The sequence below is a fragment of the Bidens hawaiensis genome, unplaced genomic scaffold (assembly GCF_021521415.1).
Source record: "Bidens hawaiensis isolate Kalapana, Puna unplaced genomic scaffold, B.hawaiensis_p1.1 tig00039679_1, whole genome shotgun sequence".
In the NCBI taxonomy this organism is placed as follows: Eukaryota; Viridiplantae; Streptophyta; class Magnoliopsida; order Asterales; family Asteraceae; genus Bidens; species Bidens hawaiensis.
This window is the reverse complement of record NW_027496996.1, coordinates 100217-127582: the sequence shown is the minus strand read 5'-3', so window position 1 is coordinate 127582 and position 27366 is coordinate 100217. Positions and strand designations below refer to the sequence as shown.

Sequence of the window (27366 nt, the reverse complement as noted above, 5' to 3'; positions counted from 1 at the left end):
TCAACTATATGTAATATAGATACCCGTTTGGCTAAGTTTTCTTAGTCAATTGAAACTTAGTAGTTATATTAATTTTGATTCAAAAATCAAAATACTTAGCGTTTTTGTTTTTAAACAATTTGATTAACCCTTTAATCGCACTAATTTAAACTTAAGTCTGGATAGGGCTACACGTTCAAATAAAAGAAAAAGAAATCAAAAGAATTAGAAGATTGATTAAGTGTCGGTTATAAACTAACTAAATATATATGCATGCATGGTGACTTATATATATGTGTAGTTATATCACTTGTTGATTAAGATATCACAACCCTCATTAAACTACATCCTCATTCAACGTATCGATCATGGAAGCACCCCAGAGAGTAGTCGACGTGATGATGAACCTTCAAATAGCTCACAACCGTCTTCTCGGGTCACCGAACAGTTGGCAGAATCAATTCAATCAAGTGCTATCTCGTGATCAAGATCGCACGATCACTCATCAACACCACCAATGGCAGGACACTATCGATCCTCTTAAACTTGTTTGCGGCAAAGTTATTGGTCGTGGATCTTTCGGGGTGGTTCACAAGGGTTCATACAAAGGCCAAACAGTAGCAGGTAAGTTCATGAATACTTTTATTATTTTCTTGTGGATTTGATGTCATGTTTTTATAAGGTTTTGATTGTTTTCTTGTTCTTTTAGTGAAAATTCTTGATTTCGGCAACACGCGGGTTACAAAAGCCATGATGGAGTGCATGAAGAATGATTTCATGAAAGAAGCTTGTTTATGGCAACATCTTGATCATCCTAATGTCACAAAGGTACAATGTCTGATGACCTGATCTCTTACATGGGAGTCAATTATAGTACATGCATATATATTAAACGTAAAGTATAATGAAACCTATATTAAGATAATTACTAGCATGCACTATATATATTAAGAGGGTGTTTGGTTGAGCTTATTTTTTTTGCTTATTGCTTTTTGGAATTGCCCCTCCAAAAAGCAATAAGAAAAAAAAATAAGCTTAGCCAAACACCCCGTAAGATAATTACTGGCATGCACCACGGGTGTTTTACGGTTCGGTTTAAAACGCGGTCACCGGTTTGGTTTACGATAGGTTTCTTTTACTAACTTTTGGTCGGTCGGTTTCTAAATTTTCAAACCTTTTCAAAGTTTTCAAACAGTATAAAAACTGAACCTAACCATTCTCGAAAGATTATTTAAGTATATTTCAATTTTTTTAAGTATTTATATTACTGTAGTCTTATTTTTATTAGATTATGGATGTTTACCTTTCTGCATATGTCATTTTTTGTTAATGATCTTGAATTTATTTGTTGGGTTATAGCTAGAGATAGAAGGACTATAGTAGTAATTTGTTTGAATATGAACTAAGATGCTGAATAACCGGATGAATTGTATAATTTTTGCAAATTTTTTGAGCCATGAACTGAAATATGAATGACTTGTTTAACTATGCTTGAAGAAGGTTTGTATTTAATTTAAGGGTTCGACTATGTTCCATTTTCATGTAACACTAAAAACATGTTTAAAGGGGTTGTCTAAACCATGAAATCAAACCGGAACCAAAACGGTAATTCGATTTTAGTTTTCAACGGTTCAATTTCGGTTTTTAATGACAAAAAACCCTTGTTAACGGTTTGGCTTATGACTTGAACTACAAACCGCCAAAATCGGACCGTGAGCAACCCTAGCATACACATATACAACTAAATGATTCCTTACCATCTAATCATCTTGTAATTTTCAGATGATTGGAGCGACTATGTCAATGAAGACAAATTCAAGCAATAAGAACAAGAAATCCAAAACCGAAAGTAATTGTTGTATTGTATCTGAATTGGTAAAAGGAGGCTCGCTAAGATCATACCTGTTTAAGAACCGTGAGAAGAAGCTGCATTTGAAAACTGTTATTCAATTTGCTCTTGATATTGCAAACGGGTACGTAATCTACATATTACTTCTTAATAGTTAATTTAAAATTTCAGAAATGATATGCTCATGAACATTTTGATTTTAACTGATAGGTTGAGTTACCTACATTCGAAGAAAATAATCCATCGTGATGTGAAGCCTGATAATATACTTATCGACAATAACAATAAAATAAAACTCGCTGATTTTGGAGAATCTGTTTACGAGCCGCTAGAGTTATTCATCATGAGTGATGAGATCGGGACTTGGGGTTATATGGCTCCTGAGGTATGATTTCTTTTATAACCTTACATTTATACTTAAGTCTTTATATTATTGACTACTTAGTTTTAAAAATGTTGTGGTGATGTAGGTTGTAAGCAGAAAACCATATGGACATAAATGTGACGTGTATGGCTTTGGGATTTGTTTATGGGAGATATATTGTTGCGATGTGGCGTATACATATGATTTAGAAAACATCCCAGCAAATATTTACAAGGTATGCATATTTTTGTTACAATTTACGTCTTAGGTATAATTTAATATTTAATATTAAAATAAACTAATGTTTTATCGTAACTACAGGATATAAGGCCAACCATACCCGTGAATTGTCCAAGATCGTTGGCTCGATTAATTGAACAATGTTGGGACACAGATCCGAAGAAGAGATCCGAGATGAAGGACGTGGTCGTTGAACTAGAAGACATCATAAAATCTGAAGGGTGGCAAACATCGTCAACAAATCATAATGGCCCTTATGATTGCTTTGGGTTCTTTAGCTGTGCAAGTTAAGAGTAGATTGGAACAAGTAGAGCCGGTTAATTTTCATTTAAACTAATGCCTACATTGAAGATAAATAGGGATTGTTTTCTTGTATAACGTATACCATCTATTTGTATTGATGATATATACAATGAAAATATTATGAAGCAATTTATAGAGTTATGAAATTATTAATTATACCGTAACTTCACAAGTTAGCCCTTCAAACTTAATTTCCTTTGAACATTTATCACCAAATCTCACACATTTACATGTCCCATTCAACTTAAAACAGTATAATTTCCTTTGAACATTTTTCATCCAACTTTCATACATTTTACATGTCCTATTCCACAAATCTTTTAGAAACCTTTAGATTTTCAACTTTATAATTTCCACAAATTTTTCACCAAAGAGTATAATTTCCTTTCACCAAACTTTGATAACATAAACTTTTGCTACAAATTTTTAACCTTTCAACTTTGATCACAACAATAATTTTACACTTTCACAATACTTTAAAACTTTCAACCTTTTCCACAAATCTTTTAGAAACCTTTAGATTTTTAACTTTGGACACAAATTTTTTAACGCAATGAACTAGACCAGTACGACGATAGCAACTGAGATTATGTCTCGTTCCCATTGCAATGTGTGGTAGCTTTTAAACATGTAATACATTTAACACGTTTCGCCACGCCACATAAAATAAATATTTTTTTTAACTTATAGTAGAATTGTTGCATCAACACTTTTAACCTATTTATTTTTATCTATATATATCATTATGTTACTATAAATGATACCTTTTAAAATAATAATTTATAATATTATTTCAAAATACAATATTTTTTGTCGGTAAACTGTCTATAATGTTTTATTTCTCAGAGTTTACTTATTTAAGCATTTGAAAGAACTATTTAATAGGAAGCTTTATGTTTTTTTTGAACGATCTAACAAATATAATTAGTACTAAAACACTAGCAAGGACTAGAAACGCCCAAGAAACAAACACCGAAAAAACAACAAAACAAAAGCAAACAACTAGCATTCTACCGCCCAAGTGTCTGTTACAACTGGAAACAACACAATCATCCCAAGAGAGACTCTATTTACCTCTATTTTTTATCCAAAGAAAAACCATCAATTTTACTTCCTCACCAAACTCAAAAGATGAACTGGGGTGTTGGAATGTACTAACGAGTTTCTCTCTTTCCAAAGACACCCAGCCGTAATTAAACAAATAACTTGGAACACTTTTGCATTCTCCTTAGGTAGAGCCGAGTGCTTATGTAGTTACACCATTGCGCTATCACACTCCACATAGTTTAGGCTAAACCACATGTGACAAATAAATGTCCCACTGATTCCTCCGTTTCCCCCACAAATCGAACACCTAGACGAACTTATCTTCCATTTTACCCGAGCATCAAACATTGCTTGGCAATTAAGAACCGCCCTCCAAGCCACAAAACCAGCCTTCTTCTGGATTTGCCTATTCCATTACAAAAGGTAACTCAGAGTTTGAGAAGAATTACTAAAAAAGAGTTTCTTTATTTCACATGAAACTCCATCATCTGCAAGGGACAAATGTCTGACCTTCATAATTTTGGAGGAGTTGTCTCAATTCCTCAATCTCATCGGCACCAGGTTGTTGGAAGTAATTTCATAATTATAGCATGTTTCCTAATTGTTGTGTAATTATAATAGGTAATGTCTTGGTATCAGAGCCAAGCTCAAGAAATCGATAATATATCGGCGGCGATCGGATTGCAAGTGGTTACTAGTGGCAGGAAACGAGTAGGTTGTTTGTACGGCGACAACTTGGAAACAAGTTGCCGAGTTGGTTTCTGATCAGGGTGTTCGGCTAGCTAAGAAAGTTCGGCGCGAAACAATATTGATCGAAAATTGTTTGTGTGAGTTAATTGGCTTTATGATTAAATAAGTGAAAAAATGGTTTTCCTTTTCATCCAGGTTACAAGTCAAAGCTCTTGTTTGGGTTTAATTAATTTCTGTGGTGGTCTTGCAATTCGAAAAGAGAAAAGGGCCCGTGGAATTTTTATTCTTTTTGTGGACTTGTGGGGTTAGGAAAAGAAAAAAAATAGTCAGGAGAAGGCACACCACAAACAAAGAATTAGAGAAAAAAAAAGTTATATTTTACTTTACTGATTAAATAAGTAGGGTTTGACCGTCATTAAGTGACAGGTTATTTTGGGTTGAACAAGTGTCTAATTCAAAGTTTGTTTTTATACGGTTTGAATAAGTTATGTTTTGATCTAAGGGTTTGATTTGTTGGATCGAACCGGGTGCTCACTAAGAAGATCAAGAAGATTGTTGTTCTCTCGATTAGATGACCGGAATCGCAGCCAAAGGAGTGGTTATGCGAGTTCGTACGACTGAGTGAATGGTCAGGGACAAGGTCACAAAGGTAGTCGATTTTTGGGGAGCCGAAGAACACATCTATAGATCAAGAAAAGTTCCAGGGAGATGAAGGCCAAGATGGTTGTGAAAACCGAGAAGGTTAAGTTCATGGGTCAAATCAAACGGGGCAGAAAAGACATGCTCGAAGTTGACGAACCACTTATTTCAAGTAGGAAATTAGGGGGTAATTGTTGGAAGTAATTTCCAACTTAATAGGCCCGCCACGTGTAGGTGACCGGTTGGACCTATTGGGCTCGTGGGATTTATTAATATGTAATGGGTTTATGGGGTTACAATTAGGGTATATTATATTTGGTAATGTCTTGATTAGCAAGTTAGGTTAGTCTATATAAACCGAGTTATGGTTAGGCATTATAAAGGGTGAACAAGATGTAACCGAGTTAGGGTTCATTAAGAGTCAAACCGAGTTAGGGTTTGAGAGTTGTAATCAGTTTTTAGAGTGATATTTTCTGATTAATATAAACGAGAGTTATTCGTTTAGTTCGTGTTTGATTATCGATCCGGGACTTGACAGGAAACTCCATAACCCAATCCCATTGACCACAAATCCACCCATCAACCAGATTTTGAAAGGTCATGCTCAAATGGTACCCGACCTCTTAAAGAGCGAGTTTATCTTTACAATTCGGCACCAAGGACCCGTACTCAAGAGCTTTGACAGAATTGTTGACCACGACCATGAAGAGTGATGAAGAGCCCGAATCACTTTCCACCACAACCTCCATTTCTCGTTTTTATATCACCACCACCATTTTGCTAACAAGGCCGCTTTGTTTCTCGTAATCGGCTGTAACAACGTGAAAATTTCGAGTTCAAAGTATCAACTTTCCAAAGTCCTGGGACTAAAATTGCCAAATTCCAAACTTGAGGGTTAGAAATGAAAAATCTGGTTTCTTTTCCTATAGCGCTACGCGATGGATAAAAGGAGAGGTCCATCGCGTACCGCGGTGGAGCCTCTGACACAACGTGACACGTGTGCCACGTGGCACATGGTGGCACCATGTGCCGCCACTTGTCACCACGTGGCAACGCTGCCGCCACGTGGAGCGACGTCTGCCACGTGGCAGACCTACACTCTGTGTCAGCAGACCTATATCGCGATACGCGATAGGTCTGCCCGGGACCCATCGCGTATCGCGATGGGGACCAAATTTTCGTCTATAAATAGCAGCCAAGGGGTGTTCATTTCCACATCCCAAACTCAGCTTTCCACTCTCTCTCTAGCTTCTCACTAAAACCCGACAATCATATTAACGATCCGTCTCGATAAACGTGTCCCGATCCTTCGATTATATATTAACGTTTCCTCAAAATTGTGCCACCCTCCATCTACATACCAAGATGGTGTTTGTTCTCGAAGTTCGTGCCAACGAGTGTTGAAGATTTGGCGTACCTCGATTTGCGTGTCGAGAAAAGAAAAGCGGCGTCGGAGTGCTGCTCAAGTCCCTAGGATTTCTATACACCACTAAGGTTAGGCGTAATGATGAATTCAATAATTCAATATTATATTCAAGGCTTAAGCCTTAAGTCGAGGTTATACTCGATACCTCGATAAAAGAAAAGAAAAGAAAACATAACAAAGAAATGAATAAAAGAATGAATATTGAATATTATGATTGCATATATATGTGTGTAAGTATATATGATTATATTCTTTGTTATGAAAATATTATTTAACGAATAAAGAGTATTCTTAAATAATAAAAGAAAAGATTGCGTTTCTTAGAGAAGAAGAAACGTCGGGTTTTTAATATAAACTAAAGGTTTATAATTTACTTTTAAACTAAAGGTTTTCAAGTAAATAAGAATTGAACTAAAGGTTCAATCGAGGATTGAGATAAGACTAAAGGTGTTAAGCCGTATAGTGTATCCGACTAACAAATATTTATACTCGTAACTATAGGTTCGAGATAAAGAAGGGAAAGACCCTTGGACGGTGAGTGAAGCCGAACCTAAAGAGACAAGGTGAATACGCCCCCAAACTTTTAAACCTGTTTTAAAATAAGTCAAACTTGTTATATGAAATTGTTTACAAGGAACTATGTGTTCCTAAAACCGTTATAACTATGGGTATGAACCTAGCCCTCAGGCTGTGATATACATATGTCTGGATCCTTACATAGGTGGTACTATGCGATGTATGGGCATGATCGCACCACCCTTGGTCGTAGGACGCTATCCTGCAGGGAGTACGACCGTTGTGTATATTTACGGGTACTTAATTAAGACGAACGCTGCGGTGTTTGTGAGGTGACATAGTGTAGAGGCTCTAGTTTATAATGTGTTATTTGACTTTATTATTCCTAAACCACGTTGGGCCGAGGCAGGCGTAGTCTCGAGGGGTAATAAAGTAAAAGAAGTTATTTTGCGTCAGCGTGTTACCAGCATTCGTTGCTGATGTATTTTCTTACATTTTGCAGGTGAACAAGTTTAGCGCTTAGAGTGTCGAAGCGCTATTACAGTTACTTCAAGATTTATACTTAGTCATTACACTACTATTTTTTTCATAGTTGTTTGATTCAAAACAAAAAGATAGATGTAATGTTATGGCAGTTAGTTGACAAATTTGAAGCAAACTACAAATTTGAGTTCAAATAAAAAGATAGCTTGTTCAAGTTCTAACCAGAAGCAAACTATAAATTTAATAAACCGTGAAACCGAACCAGACCCAAACCGTTAGTAACAGTTTGGTTCGTTTTAATATTTAACGGTTCAGTTTTGGTTTTTGATAAACAAGAAACCGTTATCAACGGTTTGGCTTACGGTTTAATCTAAGAACCATCAAAACCGGACCGTGAACACCCCTAATATATATGGTTAACTTGTTTTATTTGTATATATTTGTTGTTAGGTAGGTATGTATATGTATATGGACGAGGACGAATATGATAAGGAAGATGGTAGTCATCTGGATGATGGTGAGAATGATGGTAGTGGTAAGGGTGCTAGCGGTAAGGATGATGTCGGTGATAGGTGAATCACACGCGTGGGAAGAAAGTATGTTTTTTGATTTCAACATTTTTATTTGCATTGATTATAATTACTGTTAATGTTATAGGTTTGGATCTGGACGTGTTCATAGGAGTGCTTGTGTATTACTAGATCAAAAACTTGATGGAGATTGGATCACATTCAGCATGCTCCCACACAGTGTCTTAAGGGAGATGTTTAGTATCTTTCGGGTAAATATCAGTAAATTATTTGTATACGTTATGATTATTTGTTTTAATTTATTAATTTTATATTTTTTTTGCAGACTCGGTGGATATGTGATCCATGAGATGACCAATACATTTTTGAGGGTTTCGTTAACATTCTTATGGATCATTATCAAGTTAAGATGAATGAACTAACAGAAGAATCAAAAAGGAAAGCTAGGGCGGACAATTACGTTATTGAGGATGCTCGACAGTCGAAGGAGGTGTCATTGTTGTTGTTATTATTATTATTATTATTGTTGTTGTTAATATTATTATTAGTAAGTCAAAGCATATATATTTTTTGAAGTTTAGGTATTTTAGGGGTCGTTTTCATATCTATTAGGTATGTGAATTCTTTTTGTTTACATTAATGGTGAAATGAACATGATTTCAGTTTGTAGCTGGTAAAGTTTAGGTTTGGCCTGCATATATTTTAGTCATATGGTAATTGTTTGCCTAGTGTAAGTTGTAAGGTGATGCATTTTTGGAAAAATATAGTGTAAATTCGGGCGCCATTGTAATTTGTTGTTTAAATCAGGGCTGCCATTGTCCTTTACTCCTTTTTTTTTCACAATACCAAATTCACATATAGATAATAGATTGTTTTGTTTTGTTTAACTTATATAGTTATTTGTTTATGTTAAATTTTATTTTCTATTTATGTGGAGCTAAAAAAAAAATTTAAAAACAATAGAACTTCCATCTAATAGTATTTTCACTTGGTGTCTATACTATAAGGCATATTAATTTGCATCACTTAGTTGTATTGAACTTTGGTCAACTTGCTCGAATACCACAATGCTTGACTGTCATATTTCTTTGAACTAGTCAATTTGGCGATTATGCTAGCTTTTGATTAGCATGATAGTATGATCATGTTTTAAAATGACCCGTTAGCATTTTTATTAGCGTTATAATATGTGAATTAATATGTATCATGTATTAATTATATATCTTTTAACAAACTATAGATCAAAGATGTTCAAGCAAAATTCAAAGAAGAACAAGAGGCTCGACGAAACTTGGAAAACCGCTTGGAACACATGGAAAGAGACTTGGAAAAAGAGCGGGCCGAACGCAAGAAACTACACCGTCAAATGGAAGGAGACTTGGAAAGAGAGTGGGCTGAACGCGAGAAACTACAAAAACAATTTGAAGAAATTATGAAAAAGTTTGCTGATGAGTGGTTTATTTGGTATTGGCATGTTAAACATATGTTATTTTGTTTGGTATTTCGACAAGTTAAAACATATGTAATTTTGTTAGGTCTTTGCAAGACGATTTGCTTAATTTATATCATGTTTTTTTTTTTTTGGAATTTTAGCTTTTTATAACTTTTTTGGACTAATAATTTAGATTTTTGTTTTTTTTATTTCATGTTTGTTGAAGTTCTGTGAGAAAAAATAATAAATTAAAATTAACATTTGTCGGAAATTCATCGGTAAAAATAAAACAAAAAATAATAATAAATTAGTTTTTTTGTCGGAAAGTTGTTTGTATCATTAAAATAGTTTTATACTCCCTCCGTCCCATTATAAGTGTCTCAATTTGACTTTTTAAGTCTTTATTTTGCAACTTTGACCGTAAATAGTTTTGTTTGTGTCATATAATACTTGATGAAAATTATATCAATGCAACATACATTTAAAACTCAATCCATTCATATATTTTACATCAAGTATTGTATAGCACAAACAAAACTATTGTCGGTCAAAGTTAAGCAAGAGAGACATGAAAAATCAAACTATGACACTTATAATGGGACGGAGGGAGTATTTAAATAAAATGATTTGTCGTAAAATTGTCGGAAGTTAAATCAAATTAACTATTATGATTACTAATTTTTATGATTAACGAATAAAGAAACATATAAGTAAAATTTTGATTTGTGACTAGTTTCTCGCTAAATGATGGGAATAACCTAAAAATGTTGTTCTCGATAGTTTGTCAGAAATTTAGCGACAAACCATGATTGTCGATATTTTGTGGGAATATTAATAGGAAATTAGTCGGAAAAATATTTCCTAGGAGCGTTTTTCCGACAAATGCTATTACTCGGTACTTTGTCGCAAATCCGTGGTTCCAACTATTTACCCACTATTTTTTTTTCGGAAAACCTTCAGTTATTTAGTAGTCTTTATATGTTAGCTAGCATTGACTTGTTTGACCCAAAATGTGCACGTATGCATACGTAAATATGCATATTTGGACGTATAGGTTTGACGAAAACTGCCCATTTGACATTTTTTTGTATTTTTTAATATAGGATCGGGTTGACGAGGCTGAGTCTCTCAGTGGTGCACTCGGTTAGTATCATTGTTAAGACCAAGGTATTGAGAAAAAGGTGAAAAGTAGAACCCCCGATGTGGAGTGCATGTACCAACCACAATATCGCAATGGGACTTCATGCAATCATGAAGACAACGATTATATGGATGAAGATAGTAATTAGTTATAATAATTTGCCGTTGTTTTGTAATGCCATTATCTAAACTATTTAATTTAACATTTTGTAATTAGTTTTAACGCTTCTTTTAATTTATGGTTTGTTTTTAATTATGGGAAATTTTTAGTTTTATAATTTTGCTTTTATTTGGTAAAAAAGCATGAAAATATATAAAAATAAAAAAATTGAAAATCAAAAACCTTTTAGCGAAACATGTCATCTCTACAAGGTATATTTTTATTAAATAATTTTTAATAGATACCTTTTAGTGATGACATATCATTGCTAATGGGTGGAATTTATTTTAACATATAAGAAATTTCGTTGCAATAGAATCGATATTGTTTTTAATAATTGTTTGTTTTTATTTAGCAGAAAATTAAGTGACGAGCCCAAATACGATGATATGTTGTTGCTATAGACCATCCTAGAGCGGCGACTTCTTTTACATTTGTGTCATCACTAGGGTGACAACATATCATCGCTAAAAGAGGCAAACAAATTCGTTTTATCAAGTACTATAAGTAACTTTCTTTGTGTTAATAGAAAACTGTTGTATAATTAACCAAATTATATTTAACTATATTAAAGGTTTCATTTGACCAGAATCAACTATATGTAATATAGATACCCGTTTGGCTAAGTTTTCTTAGTCAAGTGAAACTTAGTAGTTATATTAATTTTGATTCAAAAATCAAAATACTTAGCGTTTTTGTTTTTAAACAATTTGATTAACCCTTTAATCGCACTAATTTAAACTTAAGTCTGGATAGGGCTACACGTTCAAATAAAAGAAAAAGAAATCAAAAGAATTAGAAGATTGATTAAGTGTCGGTTATAAACTAACTAAATATATATGCATGCATGGTGACTTATATATATATATGTGTAGTTATATCACTTGTTGATTATAATATCACAACCCTCATTAAACTACATCCTCATTCAACGTATCGATCATGGAAGCACCCCAGAGAGTAGTCGACGTGATGATGAACCTTCAAATAGCTCACAACCGTCTTCTCGGGTCACCGAACAGTTGGCAGAATCAATTCAATCAAGTGCTATCTCGTGATCAAGATCGCATGATCACTCATCAACACCACCAATGGCAGGACACTATCGATCCTCTTAAACTTGTTTGCGGCAAAGTTATCGGTCGTGGATCTTTCGGGGTGGTTCACAAGGGTTCATACAAAGGCCAAACAGTAGCAGGTAAGTTCATGAATACTTTTATTATTTTCTTGTGGATTTGATGTCATGTTTTTATAAGGTTTTGATTGTTTTCTTGTTCTTTTAGTGAAAATTCTTGATTTCGGCAACACGCGGGTTACAAAAGCCATGATGGAGTGCATGAAGAATGATTTCATGAAAGAAGCTTGTTTATGGCAACATCTTGATCATCCTAATGTCACAAAGGTACAATGTCTGATGACCTGATCTCTTACATGGGAGTCAATTATAGTACATGCATATATATTAAACGTAAAGTATAATGAAACCCATATTAAGATAATTACTAGCATGCACTATATATATTAAGAGGGTGTTTGGTTGAGCTTATTTTTTTTGCTTATTGCTTTTTGGAATTGCCCCTCCAAAAAGCAATAAGAAAAAAAAATAAGCTTAGCCAAACACCCCGTAAGATAATTACTGGCATGCACCACGGGTGTTTTACGGTTCGGTTTAAAACGCGGTCACCGGTTTGGTTTACGATAGGTTTCTTTTACTAACTTTTGGTCGGTCGGTTTCTAAATTTTCAAACCTTTTCAAAGTTTTCAAACAGTATAAAAACTGAACCTAACCATTCTCGAAAGATTATTTAAGTATATTTCAATTTTTTTAAGTATTTATATTACTGTAGTCTTATTTTTATTAGATTATGGATGTTTACCTTTCTGCATATGTCATTTTTTGTTAATGATCTTGAATTTATTTGTTGGGTTATAGCTAGAGATAGAAGGACTATAGTAGTAATTTGTTTGAATATGAACTAAGATGCTGAATAACCGGATGAATTGTATAATTTTTGCAAATTTTTTGAGCCATGAACTGAAATATGAATGACTTGTTTAACTATGCTTGAAGAAGGTTTGTATTTAATTTAAGGGTTCGACTATGTTCCATTTTCATGTAACACTAAAAACATGTTTAAAGGGGTTGTCTAAACCATGAAATCAAACCGGAACCAAAACGGTAATTCGATTTTAGTTTTCAACGGTTCAATTTCGGTTTTTAATGACAAAAAACCCTTGTTAACGGTTTGGCTTATGACTTGAACTACAAACCGCCAAAATCGGACCGTGAGCAACCCTAGCATACACATATACAACTAAATGATTCCTTACCATCTAATCATCTTGTAATTTTCAGATGATTGGAGCGACTATGTCAATGAAGACAAATTCAAGCAATAAGAACAAGAAATCCAAAACCGAAAGTAATTGTTGTATTGTATCTGAATTGGTAAAAGGAGGCTCGCTAAGATCATACCTGTTTAAGAACCGTGAGAAGAAGCTGCATTTGAAAACTGTTATTCAATTTGCTCTTGATATTGCAAACGGGTACGTAATCTACATATTACTTCTTAATAGTTAATTTAAAATTTCATAAATGATATGCTCATGAACATTTTGATTTTAACTGATAGGTTGAGTTACCTACATTCGAAGAAAATAATCCATCGTGATGTGAAGCCTGATAATATACTTATCGACAATAACAATAAAATAAAACTCGCTGATTTTGGAGAATCTGTTTACGAGCCGCTAGAGTTATTCATCATGAGTGATGAGATCGGGACTTGGGGTTATATGGCTCCTGAGGTATGATTTCTTTTATAACCTTACATTTATACTTAAGTCTTTATATTATTGACTACTTAGTTTTAAAAATGTTGTGGTGATGTAGGTTGTAAGCAGAAAACCATATGGACATAAATGTGACGTGTATGGCTTTGGGATTTGTTTATGGGAGATATATTGTTGCGATGTGGCGTATACATATGATTTAGAAAACATCCCAGCAAATATTTACAAGGTATGCATATTTTTGTTACAATTTACGTCTTAGGTATAATTTAATATTTAATATTAAAATAAACTAATGTTTTATCGTAACTACAGGATATAAGGCCAACCATACCCGTGAATTGTCCAAGATCGTTGGCTCGATTAATTGAACAATGTTGGGACACAGATCCGAAGAAGAGATCCGAGATGAAGGACGTGGTCGTTGAACTAGAAGACATCATAAAATCTGAAGGGTGGCAAACATCGTCAACAAATCATAATGGCCCTTATGATTGCTTTGGGTTCTTTAGCTGTGCAAGTTAAGAGTAGATTGGAACAAGTAGAGCCGGTTAATTTTCATTTAAACTAATGCCTACATTGAAGATAAATAGGGATTGTTTTCTTGTATAACGTATACCATCTATTTGTATTGATGATATATACAATGAAAATATTATGAAGCAATTTATAGAGTTATGAAATTATTAATTATACCGTAACTTCACAAGTTAGCCCTTCAAACTTAATTTCCTTTGAACATTTATCACCAAATCTCACACATTTACATGTCCCATTCAACTTAAAACAGTATAATTTCCTTTGAACATTTTTCATCCAACTTTCATACATTTTACATGTCCTATTCCACAAATCTTTTAGAAACCTTTAGATTTTCAACTTTATAATTTCCACAAATTTTTCACCAAAGAGTATAATTTCCTTTCACCAAACTTTGATAACATAAACTTTTGCTACAAATTTTTAACCTTTCAACTTTGATCACAACAATAATTTTACACTTTCACAATACTTTAAAACTTTCAACCTTTTCCACAAATCTTTTAGAAACCTTTAGATTTTTAACTTTGGACACAAATTTTTTAACGCAATGAACTAGACCAGTACGACGATAGCAACTGAGATTATGTCTCGTTCCCATTGCAATGTGTGGTAGCTTTTAAACATGTAATACATTTAACACGTTTCGCCACGCCACATAAAATAAATATTTTTTTTAACTTATAGTAGAATTGTTGCATCAACACTTTTAACCTATTTATTTTTATCTGTATATATCATTATGTTACTATAAATGATACCTTTTAAAATAATAATTTATAATATTATTTCAAAATACAATATTTTTTGTCGGTAAACTGTCTTTAATGTTTTATTTCTCAGAGTTTACTTATTTAAGCATTTGAAAGAACTATTTAATAGGAAGCTTTATGTTTTTTTTGAACGATCTAACAAATATAATTAGTACTAAAACACTAGCAAGGACTAGAAACGCCCAAGAAACAAACACTGAGAAAACAACAAAACAAAAGCAAACAACTAGCATTCTACCGCCCAAGTGTCTGTTACAACTGGAAACTACACAATCATCCTAAGAGAGACTCTATTTACCTCTATTTTTTATCCAAAGAAAAACCATCAATTTTACTTCCTCACCAAACTCAAAAGATGAATTGGGGTGTTGGAATGTACTAACGAGTTTCTCTCTTTCCAAAGACACCCAGCCGTAATTAAACAAATAACTTGGAACACTTTTGCATTCTCCTTAGGTAGAGCCGAGTGCTTATGTAGTTACACCATTGCGCTATCACACTCCACATAGTTTAGGCTAAACCACATGTGACAAATAAATGTCCCAATGATTCCTCCGTTTCCCCCACAAATCGAACACCTAGACGAACTTATCTTCCATTTTACCCGAGCATCAAACATTGCTTGGCAATTAAGAACCGCCCTCCAAGCCACAAAACCAGCCTTCTTCTGGACTTGCCTATTCCATTACAAAAGGTAACTCAGAGTTTGAGAAGAATTACTAAAAAAGAGTTTCTTTATTTCACATGAAACTCCATCATCTGCAAGGGACAAATGTCTCACCTTCATAATTTTGGAGGAGTTGTCTCAATTCCTCAATCTCATCGGCACCAGGTTGTTGGAAGTAATTTCATAATTATAGCATGTTTCCTAATTGTTGTGTAATTATAATAGGTAATGTCTTGGTATCAGAGCCAAGCTCAAGAAATCGATAATATATCGGCGGCGATCGGATTGCAAGTGGTTACTAGTGGCAGGAAACGAGTAGGTTGTTTGTACGGCGACAACTTGGAAACAAGTTGCCGAGTTGGTTTCTGATCAGGGTGTTCGGCTAGCTAAGAAAGTTCGGCGCGAAACAATATTGATCGAAAATTGTTTGTGTGAGTTAATTGGCTTTATGATTAAATAAGTGAAAAAATGGTTTTCCTTTTCATCCAGGTTACAAGTCAAAGCTCTTGTTTGGGTTTAATTAATTTATGTGGTGGTCTTGCAATTCGAAAAGAGAAAAGGGCCCGTGGAATTTTTATTCTTTTTGTGGACTTGTGGGGTTAGGAAAAGAAAGAAAATAGTCAAGAGAAGGCACACCACAAACAAAGAATTAGAGAAAAAAAAAGTTATATTTTACTTTACTGATTAAATAAGTAGGGTTTGACCGTCATTAAGTGACAGGTTATTTTGGGTTGAACAAGTGTCTAATTCAAAGTTTGTTTTTATACGGTTTGAATAAGTTATGTTTTGATCTAAGGGTTTGATTTGTTGGATCGAACCGGGTGCTCACTAAGAAGATCAAGAAGATTGTTGTTCTCTCGATTAGATGACCGGAATCGCAGCCAAAGGAGTGGTTATGCGAGTTCATACGACTGAGTGAATGGTCAGGGACAAGGTCACAAAGGTAGTCGATTTTTGGGGAGTCGAAGAACACATCTATAGATCAAGAAAAGTTCCAGGGAGATGAAGGCCAAGATGGTTGTGAAAACCGAGAAGGTTAAGTTCATGGGTCAAATCAAACGGGGCAGAAAAGACATGCTCGAAGTTGACGAACCACTTATTTCAAGTAGGAAATTAGGGGGTAATTGTTGGAAGTAATTTCCAACTTAATAGGCCCGCCACGTGTAGGTGACCGGTTGGACCTATTGGGCTCGTGGGATTTATTAATATGTAATGGGTTTATGGGGTTACAATTAGGGTATATTATATTTGGTAATGTCTTGACTAGCAAGTTAGGTTAGTCTATATAAACCGAGTTATGGTTAGGCATTATAAAGGGTGAACAAAATGTAACCGAGTTAGGGTTCATTAAGAGTCAAACCGAGTTAGGGTTTGAGAGTTGTAATCAGTTTTTAGAGTGATATTTTCTGATTAATATAAACGAGAGTTATTCGTTTAGTTCGTGTTTGATTATCGATCCGGGACTTGACAGGAAACTCCATAACCCAATCCCATTGACCACAAATCCACCCATCAACCAGATTTTGAAAGGTCATGCTCAAATCGTACCCGACCTCTTAAAGAACGAGTTTATCTTTACAATTCGGCACCAAGGACCCGTACTCAAGAGCTTTGACAAAATTGCTGACCACGACCATGAAGAGTGATGAAGAGCCCGAATCACTTTCCACCACAACCTCCCTTTCTCGTTTTTATATCACCACCACCATTTTGCTAACAAGGCCGCTTTGTTTCTCGTAATCGGCTGTAACAACGTGAAAATTTCGAGTTCAAAGTATCAACTTTTCAAAGTCCTGGGACTAAAATTGCCAAATTCCAAACTTGAGGGTTAGAAATGAAAAATCTGGTTTCTTTTCCTATAGCGCTACGCGATGGACAAAAGGAGAGGTCCATCGCGTACCGCGGTGGAGCCTCTGACACAACGTGACACGTGTGCCACGTGGCACATGGTGTAACACCCCGACCAAAGGCGGATTATACATCGGGGCGCCACATATTGTTTCATTACTCGTGACACTATTGGGTGTCAATATTTAATAAATACATTCATTCGCGCACGCGCAGGGTAAACACAAGATAACATAAATCAACATAAATCAATATATTATAAGGCAAAATATTCGAACAACAAATAACTTGTCTTGATACATTTTAATCTAGGTCCAAAATAAAGAAAACTTCCTACGTGTCCACAAGCTCCAAAACAGCTACTGCAAACCTGAACATGTGTTAAAATAAACGTCAAACACTTGCGTGTTGGTGAGAAATCAAGTTTAATACAATACATAGATAATCATAAATATGCGCGCAACATGTGTATGTCTGGTTTTCAACAAGGGTGAAATCTGATCGGGACCAACTCTAAGATTCATAAGACTGCCAGTGCTCACAATTGAGCTCACAAACAAGACAAACTGTGCATGTGTAAACAAAAGAGAAAATCATAAACGATAGTTCTCCCTTGTTCATCTAATGGTACCATGAAAACTGCGGAATAGACCGACAAGACGGTTAATGATCCACACATACAAATAAACAGCCAAGTCTACGTCCTCAACACATGGGATACTGCGCGACTAAAGTTCATAAACAAGTTTAAGACTCTAAGTTTGTATGAACACATGAACATCCCAAAACATTAAAAGCAAAAAGGGATTAGGTACGAGATTACTCACTTGATAACCGGTGCGGTGTAAGATAAAGCAAGAACCAACTTTAAACAAGCACAAGTTAACCTATAAATAAGATTATTGTTTTAATGATTTGTTTTAAGTCTTGATTATAAGTTTGCATAATTAAATTATTATATATATATATATATATATTACCGGAAAAGCAGGGCAGAACAGGGAGGAAGACGGAGGCAGAGAGGAAGACGGCAGAGAGAGCAAGGGGCAAGAGAACAGGAGAGATTAAGTGTTTTGTGTGTGTAGTGTTATGAAAATATTATTATTATTTATAGGAAAACCCTAGGAGACATAATCCCTAGAAAAGGGGAAAGGATCTATAACAGGATCAAGTAAAAGATATCAAAAGCATAAGAATCCAAAAGCAAAAGATATGGAAAGATATGGCAGCTGCAGGGGGCAAGATAAAGCTGACAGGGAACAGCAAAAAGGCATGGGCGGATCAGATAAAGGTACTGGTCAAGCATGGCAAAAGCAGATCTCAAAAGATAATGTCAGTCACTTTTTCTGTCAACCAATGGGGTTGGTGCGCATGCTGCGCCAAAAGTGGCTTTTCAGACATAAAGCAGATTAGGTCAACAGCTCAAAAGATAAGACAACACAAAAGCAACGGCTAGATTAAACAGAAGAAAACTCAAAGGGTTCAGCGCGAGAAGGCTAAGGCGCGAAGGCAGACACAGAAGGTCAAGAGAGCACGAGCGCGAAGGCAGACAGAACCAACCTTAACGCGTCGCGGAAAGAACTACATTTCTAAGCGCGTCGCGGGAAGAATCACATTTCTTAGCGCGCCGCGGGAGGAACTAGAATTCCTAGCGCGCCGCGGGAAGAACTATAATTCTTCGCGCGTCGAGGGATGAACTACGATTCTTAGCGCGCTGCGAGAAGAACTACAAATCCTTAGCGCGTCGCGGGAAGAACTACCATTCTTAGCGCGCTGCGAGAAGAATTACAATTCTTAGCGAGCTGCGAGAAGAGTTCGTCTCGCGTATCGCTGAAACAGATGGTCTTCACGCAGGATTCCTTGTAAGGAGTCTGCGCAGACAACCTTAGGCGGGAAGGAACAAAAGAGTTAGAAGAAAAAAGAGGGAAACAAGGCTTAAGGGCGGGACGGCGACAAGAGGGAAAAGAAGGCGGAAAGAGAGAAGGAGAGGGACGGGACGGCGGAAAGAAAGAGAGAGAAAGAGGCGGGAAGGAAAAGTATATTATTATTAAAAGTAAAATATAAGTATAAATATTAAATCATAAAAGAAAGAGATCGGGTCAGAGAAACGGGTACCTGGGTCGGGTCGGATCGGGGCAGATGTTACAGTCTCCCCTACTTTAAGAAATTTCGTCCCGAAATTTATCTCGAAGTAGGTTGCGCAGAGAACAGGTGCGGGTACTTGATCTTCATTTGATCTTCCCTTTCCCATGTAAACTCGGCTCCGCGCTTGGACTCCCAGCGAACTTTCACGATAGGGATACGACTGCGCTTGGTTTGCTTAACCTCGCGATCCATAATCTCAACAGGCTTCTCGACAAAATGCATAGTTTCATCAACTTGAACTTCATCAAGTGGAATGTGAAGGTTCTCGTCAGCTAAACACTTCTTGAGATTGGATACATGGAACGTTGGATGCACATTACTGAGCGCGGGCGGCAGGTCAAGTCTGTAGGCAACTTTTCCCACACGCGCGAGAATCTTGAATGGACCAACATAACGAGGAGCAAGCTTACCCTTCTTCCCAAAGCGGACAACACCTTTCCAAGGCGACACTTTGAGGAGAACAAGATCACCAACTTGAAATTCGAGAGGTTTTCGCCTACGATCTGCGTAACTCTTCTGTCGGCTTCTGGCAGTCAGCAGATGATCACGGATCTTGGCGATTTTATCGGTTGTCTCTTGAACAAGTTCGGGTCCTGTGATTTGAGTTTCACCCATTTCGCTCCAACAGATCGGGGAGCGGCACTTACGACCGTAAAGTGCTTCAAATGGGGCCATACCGATACTGGAATGATAGCTGTTATTATAAGAGAACTCGATCAAAGGCAGGTGCGAATCCCAATTACCTCCAAAATCAAGAACACAAGATCGGAGCATATCCTCAAGAGTCTGAATAGTTCGCTCAGACTGACCGTCAGTCTGGGGATGATATGCCGTACTCATGTCCAAGCGAGTTCCTAGCGCAGATTGGAGAGATTTCCAAAAGCGAGATATAAAACGGCCATCGCGATCGGATATGATGCTCAAAGGAGTACCATGGCGGCAGACAATTTCCTTGACATAAAGCTGCGCGAGTTGCTCAACACGGTAGTTTTCACGAATGGGCAGAAAGTGAGCAGACTTAGTCAAACGATCCACTATTACCCAAATGCTATCATGTTTGCTTGCTGTCAAAGGTAACTTGGTAATAAAATCCATCGCTACACATTCCCATTTCCACGTAGGAATTTCTGGTTGTTCGAGCAAACCAGATGGGCGTTGGTGTTCAGCTTTTACTTTAGAACAAGTCAGACATCTAGCTACGAACACAGCAATATCCTTCTTCATACCGGGCCACCAATAAGTAAGGCGCAAATCCTTGTACATCTTATCAGCGCCAGGATGAATAGAATACCGAGATTTGTGCGCTTCACTCAGGATATCAGCGCGAAGATTCTCATCAAAGGGAATCCAGATGCGATTAAGATAGCAGAGAATTCCACTCAGATTAGGCACAAAATGTGCTTCCGCGCCACACGCTAACTCGGCGCGAAGGTTACCATTACTGATGGATGCGTGCTGCGCGTCACGAATACGCGATTCAAGGTTGCTTTGAATCGGCGCGAAGTGAGGCTGCGTGCGCGGCAAGATACAGTTAAGCTGGCAGGGTTTTCGGCTGAGCGCATCGGCTACCACATTAGCCTTACCAGGATGATACCGGATCTCACAATCGTAATCGCTGATGAGTTCGTTCCATCGGCGTTGCCTCATGTTAAGTTCCTTTTGATCAAAGATATGCTGAAGGCTTTTATGGTCAGTGTAAAGGATACACTTAGTACCATAGAGGTAGTGTCTCCAGATCTTCAAGGCAAATACAACTGCACCAAGTTCGAGGTCGTGAGTCGTATAATTCTTTTCATGAATCTTGAGTTGCCTTGATGCGTAAGCGATAACCTTGCCTCGTTGCATAAGAACACAACCGAGACCTTGGTTGGATGCATCGCAATACACGACAAAATCATCATTACCCTTAGGTAGCGCAAGAACAGGAGCTTCACACAACAAACGCTTGAGCGTCAGAAAGGCTTCTTCTTGCTTCGAGCCCCAAATATACGGTTTACCTTTGTGCGTTAGAGCTGTTAAAGGCAAAGCGATCTTCGAGAAGTTTGAAATGAATCGCCGGTAGTAACCAGCTAAGCCCAGAAAGGAACGGATCTCGGAAGGAGAGGATGGCGTAATCCAGTTCTTGATTGCTTCAATTTTGGATGGGTCGACATGAATACCCATTTTGTTCACAACATGGCCAAGAAACTGTACTTCATCCGACCAAAATTCACACTTGGAAAGCTTAGCATAGAGCTGCTCGGTTCGAAGCTTTTGCAATACCAATCGGAGATGTTGCTCATGCTCGGCCTTGGTCTTAGAATAAATCAGAACGTCATCGATAAACACAATCACGAATTTATCCAAGAAAGGCCTACACACCCGATTCATTAGATCCATGAAAACGGCGGGTGCGTTGGTTAAACCGAAGGACATGACCAAGAATTCAAAATGGCCATAACGAGTTCGAAAAGCAGTCTTCGGAACATCTTCATCGCGGATGCGCAACTGGTGATAGCCAGAGCGGAGATCAATCTTCGAGAAACAAGAGGCACCTTGGAGTTGATCAAAGAGGTCGTCAATACGCGGTAAGGGATACCGGTTTTTAATGGTGAGTTTGTTTAACTCGCGGTAATCAATACACATGCGAAACGATCCATCTTTCTTTTTAACGAACAACACCGGAGCACCCCAGGGCGAAGAGCTAGGGCGAATGAATCCTTTAGCAGTCAACTCTTGAAGTTGGCTGGCCAATTCTTGCATCTCAGCGGGTGCAAGACGATAAGGAGATTTAGCCACGGGGGAAGCACCAGGGACAAGATCAATACGGAACTCGACTTCACGAGCGGGAGGGATACCAGGAAGATCATCAGGAAAAACTTCAAGGAAATCACGCACAACAGGGATATCGCGAAGCTTCTTTTCTTCAGCAGGTTTAACCACATGGGCTAGAAATGCAATACACTTCTTCCGCATGAGTCTTTGGGCTTCGGCGCAAGACATAAGTTTAAGACCACTGGAGGGTTTTTCGCCGTAAATATGAAGATCACCATTCTCTCGAGGTATGCGAATCAATTTCTTGGCGCAAATAACTTCGGCGCGATTATGCGAAAGCCAGTCCATACCAATAATAACATCAAAGCTTCCAAGAGGCATAGGGATGAGGTCAATCAGAAAATCGTTTTCGTTAAGGTTAAGCGTGCAATCTTTAATCACTGAGTTTATTAAAACAGTTTCACCATTAGCCAATTCAACTGAAAAATCTTCTTTTAAATCGTTGCGCGGTCGCGCAAGCTTCTGCTCGAAAGCGCGAGAGATAAAACTTCGATCGGCGCCAGTATCAAAAAGTACAGAAGCATAAAATCCGTTAAGCAAAAATGTACCATTAACTACGTCATTATTCGCTTGCGCTTGGTGCGCGGTTATGTTAAAAGCTCGTCCACGCGTCACTTGGTTCGAAATCTGGTTCACCGGATTCGCTTGCGTGATTTGCACTTGTAGTCTCGGGCACGCGTTCCGGAAATGACTGGGATCACCGCAGTTAAAGCACGATCTGGGTCGTGGGTTTTGGTAGGTTGGTGGTGGATTCTGCGGGTAGACTGGTGGTGTTGGCGCAATTGGATTGGCGAGAAGGACTCTACAGTTCTCAGCAGTGTGACCAGTACGGCCACATCGGGTACAAAGTCGACACGGGGTTTGGGTTGGGTGGTGAAATCTACAGGTTGAGGAAAAGGGTTGGTTTCCTGTGTAAGGTTTCTTAGTTGGCGGGGCAGGGAATGCTGGATTGGTTAAGGCATAGTTATGGACTACAGGAGGTGTTGGGTAGGCTGACAGTGGGTTAGGCGCATAAACTGGAGGTTGGTATGCGGGTTGCTGGACTATGGGTGGGTTGGTAAGCGCATAGGCCTTGCGCCTGCGCTTGAGGTTGTTACGGTTTGAGGGTTCTGGTTTGGTTTCTGTTGGTTCAGGGGCAGTCTTGGTGAGTTTGGTCTTTTCTGTTCCCCGCAGGAACAGGGTTCCTGCTCTGACATGGTTGTCGCTGAGCACAGCGGCCAACTCGATGGCGTCAGAGAGGGTTACTGGGTTTCTGGCCCATACAGAATCTTGAATTTCCATGGGGAGACCCCCAAGGAATTTCTCTATGGCTCGGCGGGAAGGGGTAACAAGGTGAGGGACAAGCAGGCTTAGTTCATGGAAGCGCGTTACGTATTCGCGCGCTTCACCGCTGTATTGCTTCAAGTTCCAAAATTCTTCCTCCAGGCGCTTTACTTCGTTGGGGGGGCAGAATTCTCGCGTCAAGAGATCCTTAAATTCCTCCCAGAGCATGCTGGAAGCAGCTTCTGCGCCACGCGCATGAGCTACTCCATTCCACCATGTAAGCGCTCTGGATTCCAGGACACTGGAAGCATATAGGGTTCGTCTGTCTGAGGGGCATTGGGTGTGGAGGAAAGTGTTTTCTATTTTCTCAAGCCACTGGAGCATCACGGTGGCTCCTTCAAGACCTGTGAACTTTGGAGGGTTACCCGCGTTAAAGGATTTAATGTTATAACTAGAGGTGTTGGTATTGTTTTGGCTCAAAGCTTGGGCTATCGCGGCGGCCATTTCCTGGGAACGTTGCTGTCTATGCATGCGCGAGGCTTCTCTTCTCTGAAATCGGCGAGATAGCGGAGGCATTCTATAAAAATTTTAATTTTAGTTAATATCTTGGTTTTAGGGCAAAGTTTTAATCTTATAAAGCTTGGTTTCGCAGGGTTAGATACTATCAAAAGTTAAAGTAAAATAAATGACCCTAAATGCAGACTTAATAAAGGTAACAAATTCGAATCAAGAATCGACAATCCATGTATCACCATGACTTTCCGAATTCCCAATTTAAAATACACGAGCAAACGAGTATTGGAGATTGACGATTCAGGTATCACCATGACTTTTCAATCTTCAATATAAAATATACAAGAAAATGAGTATTGGAGAGTGACAATTCATGTATCACCATGACTTTTCAAGTCTCCAACCTCAGAACATAATCGTAAATGGGAATTGAAAATCAACTTTTCATGTATCACCATGACTTTTCGGATTTTCAAACCCAACAAACGAATATGTAAGAAAAATCAATAAAAATCGAAATTCAACAAAAATCGAAATATCGCGAAATAAAACATAAAATCATATACTACGCAGGTGCGAGCATATTCATAAATAACGAGTAATTAACAATAAGCGCGCGAACATGAGATTTCTCTCATGCGCGAGAAGGGACTCTTAGGTATTCTAGGCCGTTACGTCTAACCACCTATCCTAAAGTCAACGAGCTCTGATACCAATCTGTAACACCCCGACCAAAGGCGGATTATACATCGGGGCGCCACATATTGTTTCATTACTCGTGACACTATTGGGTGTCAATATTTAATAAATACATTCATTCGCGCACGCGCAGGGTAAACACAAGATAACATAAATCAACATAAATCAATATATTATAAGGCAAAATATTCGAACAACAAATAACTTGTCTTGATACATTTTAATCTAGGTCCAAAATAAAGAAAACTTCATACGTGTCCACAAGCTCCAAAACAGCTACTGCAAACCTGAACATGTGTTAAAATAAACGTCAAACACTTGCGTGTTGGTGAGAAATCAAGTTTAATACAATACATAGATAATCATAAATCTGCGCGCAACATGTGTATGTCTGGTTTTCAACAAGGGTGAAATCTGATCGGGACCAACTCTAAGATTCATAAGACTGCCAGTGCTCACAATTGAGCTCACAAACAAGACAAACTGTGCATGTGTAAACAAAAGAGAAAATCATAAACGATAGTTCTCCCGTGTTCATCTAATGGTACCATGAAAACTGCGGAATAGACCGACAAGACGGTTAATGATCCACACATACAAATAAACAGCCAAGTCTACGTCCTCAACACATGGGATACTGCGTGACTAAAGTTCATAAACAAGTTTAAGACTCTAAGTTTGTATGAACACATGAACATCCCAAAACATTAAAAGCAAAAAGGGATTAGGTACGAGATTACTCACTTGATAACCGGTGCGGTGTAAGATAAAGCAAGAACCCACTTTAAACAAGCACAAGTTAACCTATAAATAAGATTATTGTTTTAATGATTTGTTTTAAGTCTTGATTATAAGTTTGCATAATTAAATTATTATATATATATATATATATTACCGGAAAAGCAGGGCAGAACAGGGAGGAAGACGGAGGCAGAGAGGAAGACGGCAGAGAGAGCAAGGGGCAAGAGAACAGGAGAGATTAAGTGTTTTGTGTGTGTAGTGTTATGAAAATATTATTATTATTTATAGGAAAACCCTAGGAGACATAATCCCTAGAAAAGGGGAAAGGATCTATAACAGGATCAAGCAAAAGATATCAAAAGCATAAGAATCCAAAAGCAAAAGATATGGAAAGATATGGCAGCTGCAGGGGGCAAGATAAAGCTGACAGGGAACAGCAAAAAGGCATGGGCGGATCAGATAAAGGTACTGGTCAAGCATGGCAAAAGCAGATCTCAAAAGATAATGTCAGTCACTTTTTCTGTCAACCAATGGGGTTGGTGCGCATGCTGCGCCAAAAGTGGCTTTTCAGACATAAAGCAGATTAGGTCAACAGCTCAAAAGATAAGACAACACAAAAGCAACGGCTAGATTAAACAGAAGAAAACTCAAAGGGTTCAGCGCGAGAAGGCTAAGGCGCGAAGGCAGACACAGAAGGTCAAGAGAGCGCGAGCGCGAAGGCAGACAGAACCAACCTTAACGCGTCGCGGAAAGAACTACATTTCTAAGCGCGTCGCGGGAAGAATCACATTTCTTAGCGCGCCGCGGGAGGAACTAGAATTCCTAGCGCGCCGCGGGAAGAACTATAATTCTTCGCGCGTCGAGGGATGAACTACAATTCTTAGCGCGCTGCGAGAAGAACTACAAATCCTTAGCGCGTCGCGGGAAGAACGACCGTTCTTAGCGCGCTGCGAGAAGAATTACAATTCTTAGCGCGCTGCGAGAAGAGTTCGTCTCGCGTATCGCTGAAACAGATGGTCTTCACGCAGGATTCCTTGTAAGGAGTCTGCGCAGACAACCTTAGGCGGGAAGGAACAAAAGAGTTAGAAGAAAAAAGAGGGAAACAAGGCTTAAGGGCGGGACGGCGACAAGAGGGAAAAGAAGGCGGAAAGAGAGAAGGAGAGGGACGGGACGGCGGAAAGAAAGAGAGAGAAAGAGGCGGGAAGGAAAAGTATATTATTATTAAAAGTAAAATATAAGTATAAATATTAAATCATAAAAGAAAGAGATCGGGTCAGAGAAACGGGTACCTGGGTCGGGTCGGATCGGGGCAGATGTTACACATGGTGGCACCATGTGCCGCCACTTGTCACCACGTGGCAACGCTGCCGCCACGTGGAGCGACGTCTGCCACGTGGCAGACCTACACTCTGTGTCAGCAGACCTATATCGCGATACGCGATAGGTCTGCCCAGGGACCCATCGCGTATCGCGATGGGGACCAAATTTTCGTCTATAAATAGCAGCCAAGGGGTGTTCATTTCCACATCCCAAACTCAGCTTTCCACTCTCTCTCTAGCTTCTCACTAAAACCCGACAATCATATTAACGATCCGTCTCGATAAACGTGTCCCGATCCTTCGATTATATATTAACGTTTCCTCAAAATTGTGCCACCCTCCATCTACATACCAAGATGGTGTTTGTTCTCGAAGTTCGTGCCAATGAGTGTTGAAGATTTGGCGTACCTCGATTTGCGTGTCGAGAAAAGAAAAGCGGCGTCGGAGTGCTGC

The 27366-nt window shown here is 38.0% G+C and overlaps 2 protein-coding genes across 2 annotated transcripts; both read left to right on the top strand.

The window, feature by feature from the left end:
- The first annotated feature begins 347 nt into the window (after window positions 1-347).
- Window positions 348-8415, top strand: LOC143591461 (serine/threonine-protein kinase 52-like). The gene is made up of 9 exons (XM_077071661.1): window positions 348-603; window positions 689-807; window positions 1762-1952; window positions 2039-2213; window positions 2299-2427; window positions 2514-2714; window positions 7987-8108; window positions 8194-8317; window positions 8392-8415. Exons 1-9 carry the CDS (start codon window positions 348-350, stop codon window positions 8413-8415), a joined length of 1341 nt encoding a protein of 446 aa, XP_076927776.1.
- Window positions 8416-11740: 3325 nt separating this feature from the next.
- On the top strand, window positions 11741-14116 carry LOC143591460 (serine/threonine-protein kinase 52-like). The gene is made up of 6 exons (XM_077071660.1): window positions 11741-11996; window positions 12082-12200; window positions 13155-13345; window positions 13432-13606; window positions 13692-13820; window positions 13907-14116. Exons 1-6 carry the CDS (start codon window positions 11741-11743, stop codon window positions 14114-14116), a joined length of 1080 nt encoding a protein of 359 aa, XP_076927775.1.
- Window positions 14117-27366: the final 13250 nt, after the last annotated feature.

Coding starts and splice junctions, on each gene's coding strand:
- LOC143591460 (XM_077071660.1), top strand. CDS start 11,741: ATGGAAGCACCCCAGAGAGTAGTCGACGTGATGATGAACCTTCAAATA. Junction 11,997..12,081: donor CAAAGGCCAAACAGTAGCAG/GTAAGTTCATGA, acceptor TTGTTCTTTTAG/TGAAAATTCTTGATTTCGGC. Junction 13,346..13,431: donor GCTCTTGATATTGCAAACGG/GTACGTAATCTA, acceptor TTTAACTGATAG/GTTGAGTTACCTACATTCGA.
- LOC143591461 (XM_077071661.1), top strand. CDS start 348: ATGGAAGCACCCCAGAGAGTAGTCGACGTGATGATGAACCTTCAAATA. Junction 604..688: donor CAAAGGCCAAACAGTAGCAG/GTAAGTTCATGA, acceptor TTGTTCTTTTAG/TGAAAATTCTTGATTTCGGC. Junction 2,428..2,513: donor TCCCAGCAAATATTTACAAG/GTATGCATATTT, acceptor TCGTAACTACAG/GATATAAGGCCAACCATACC.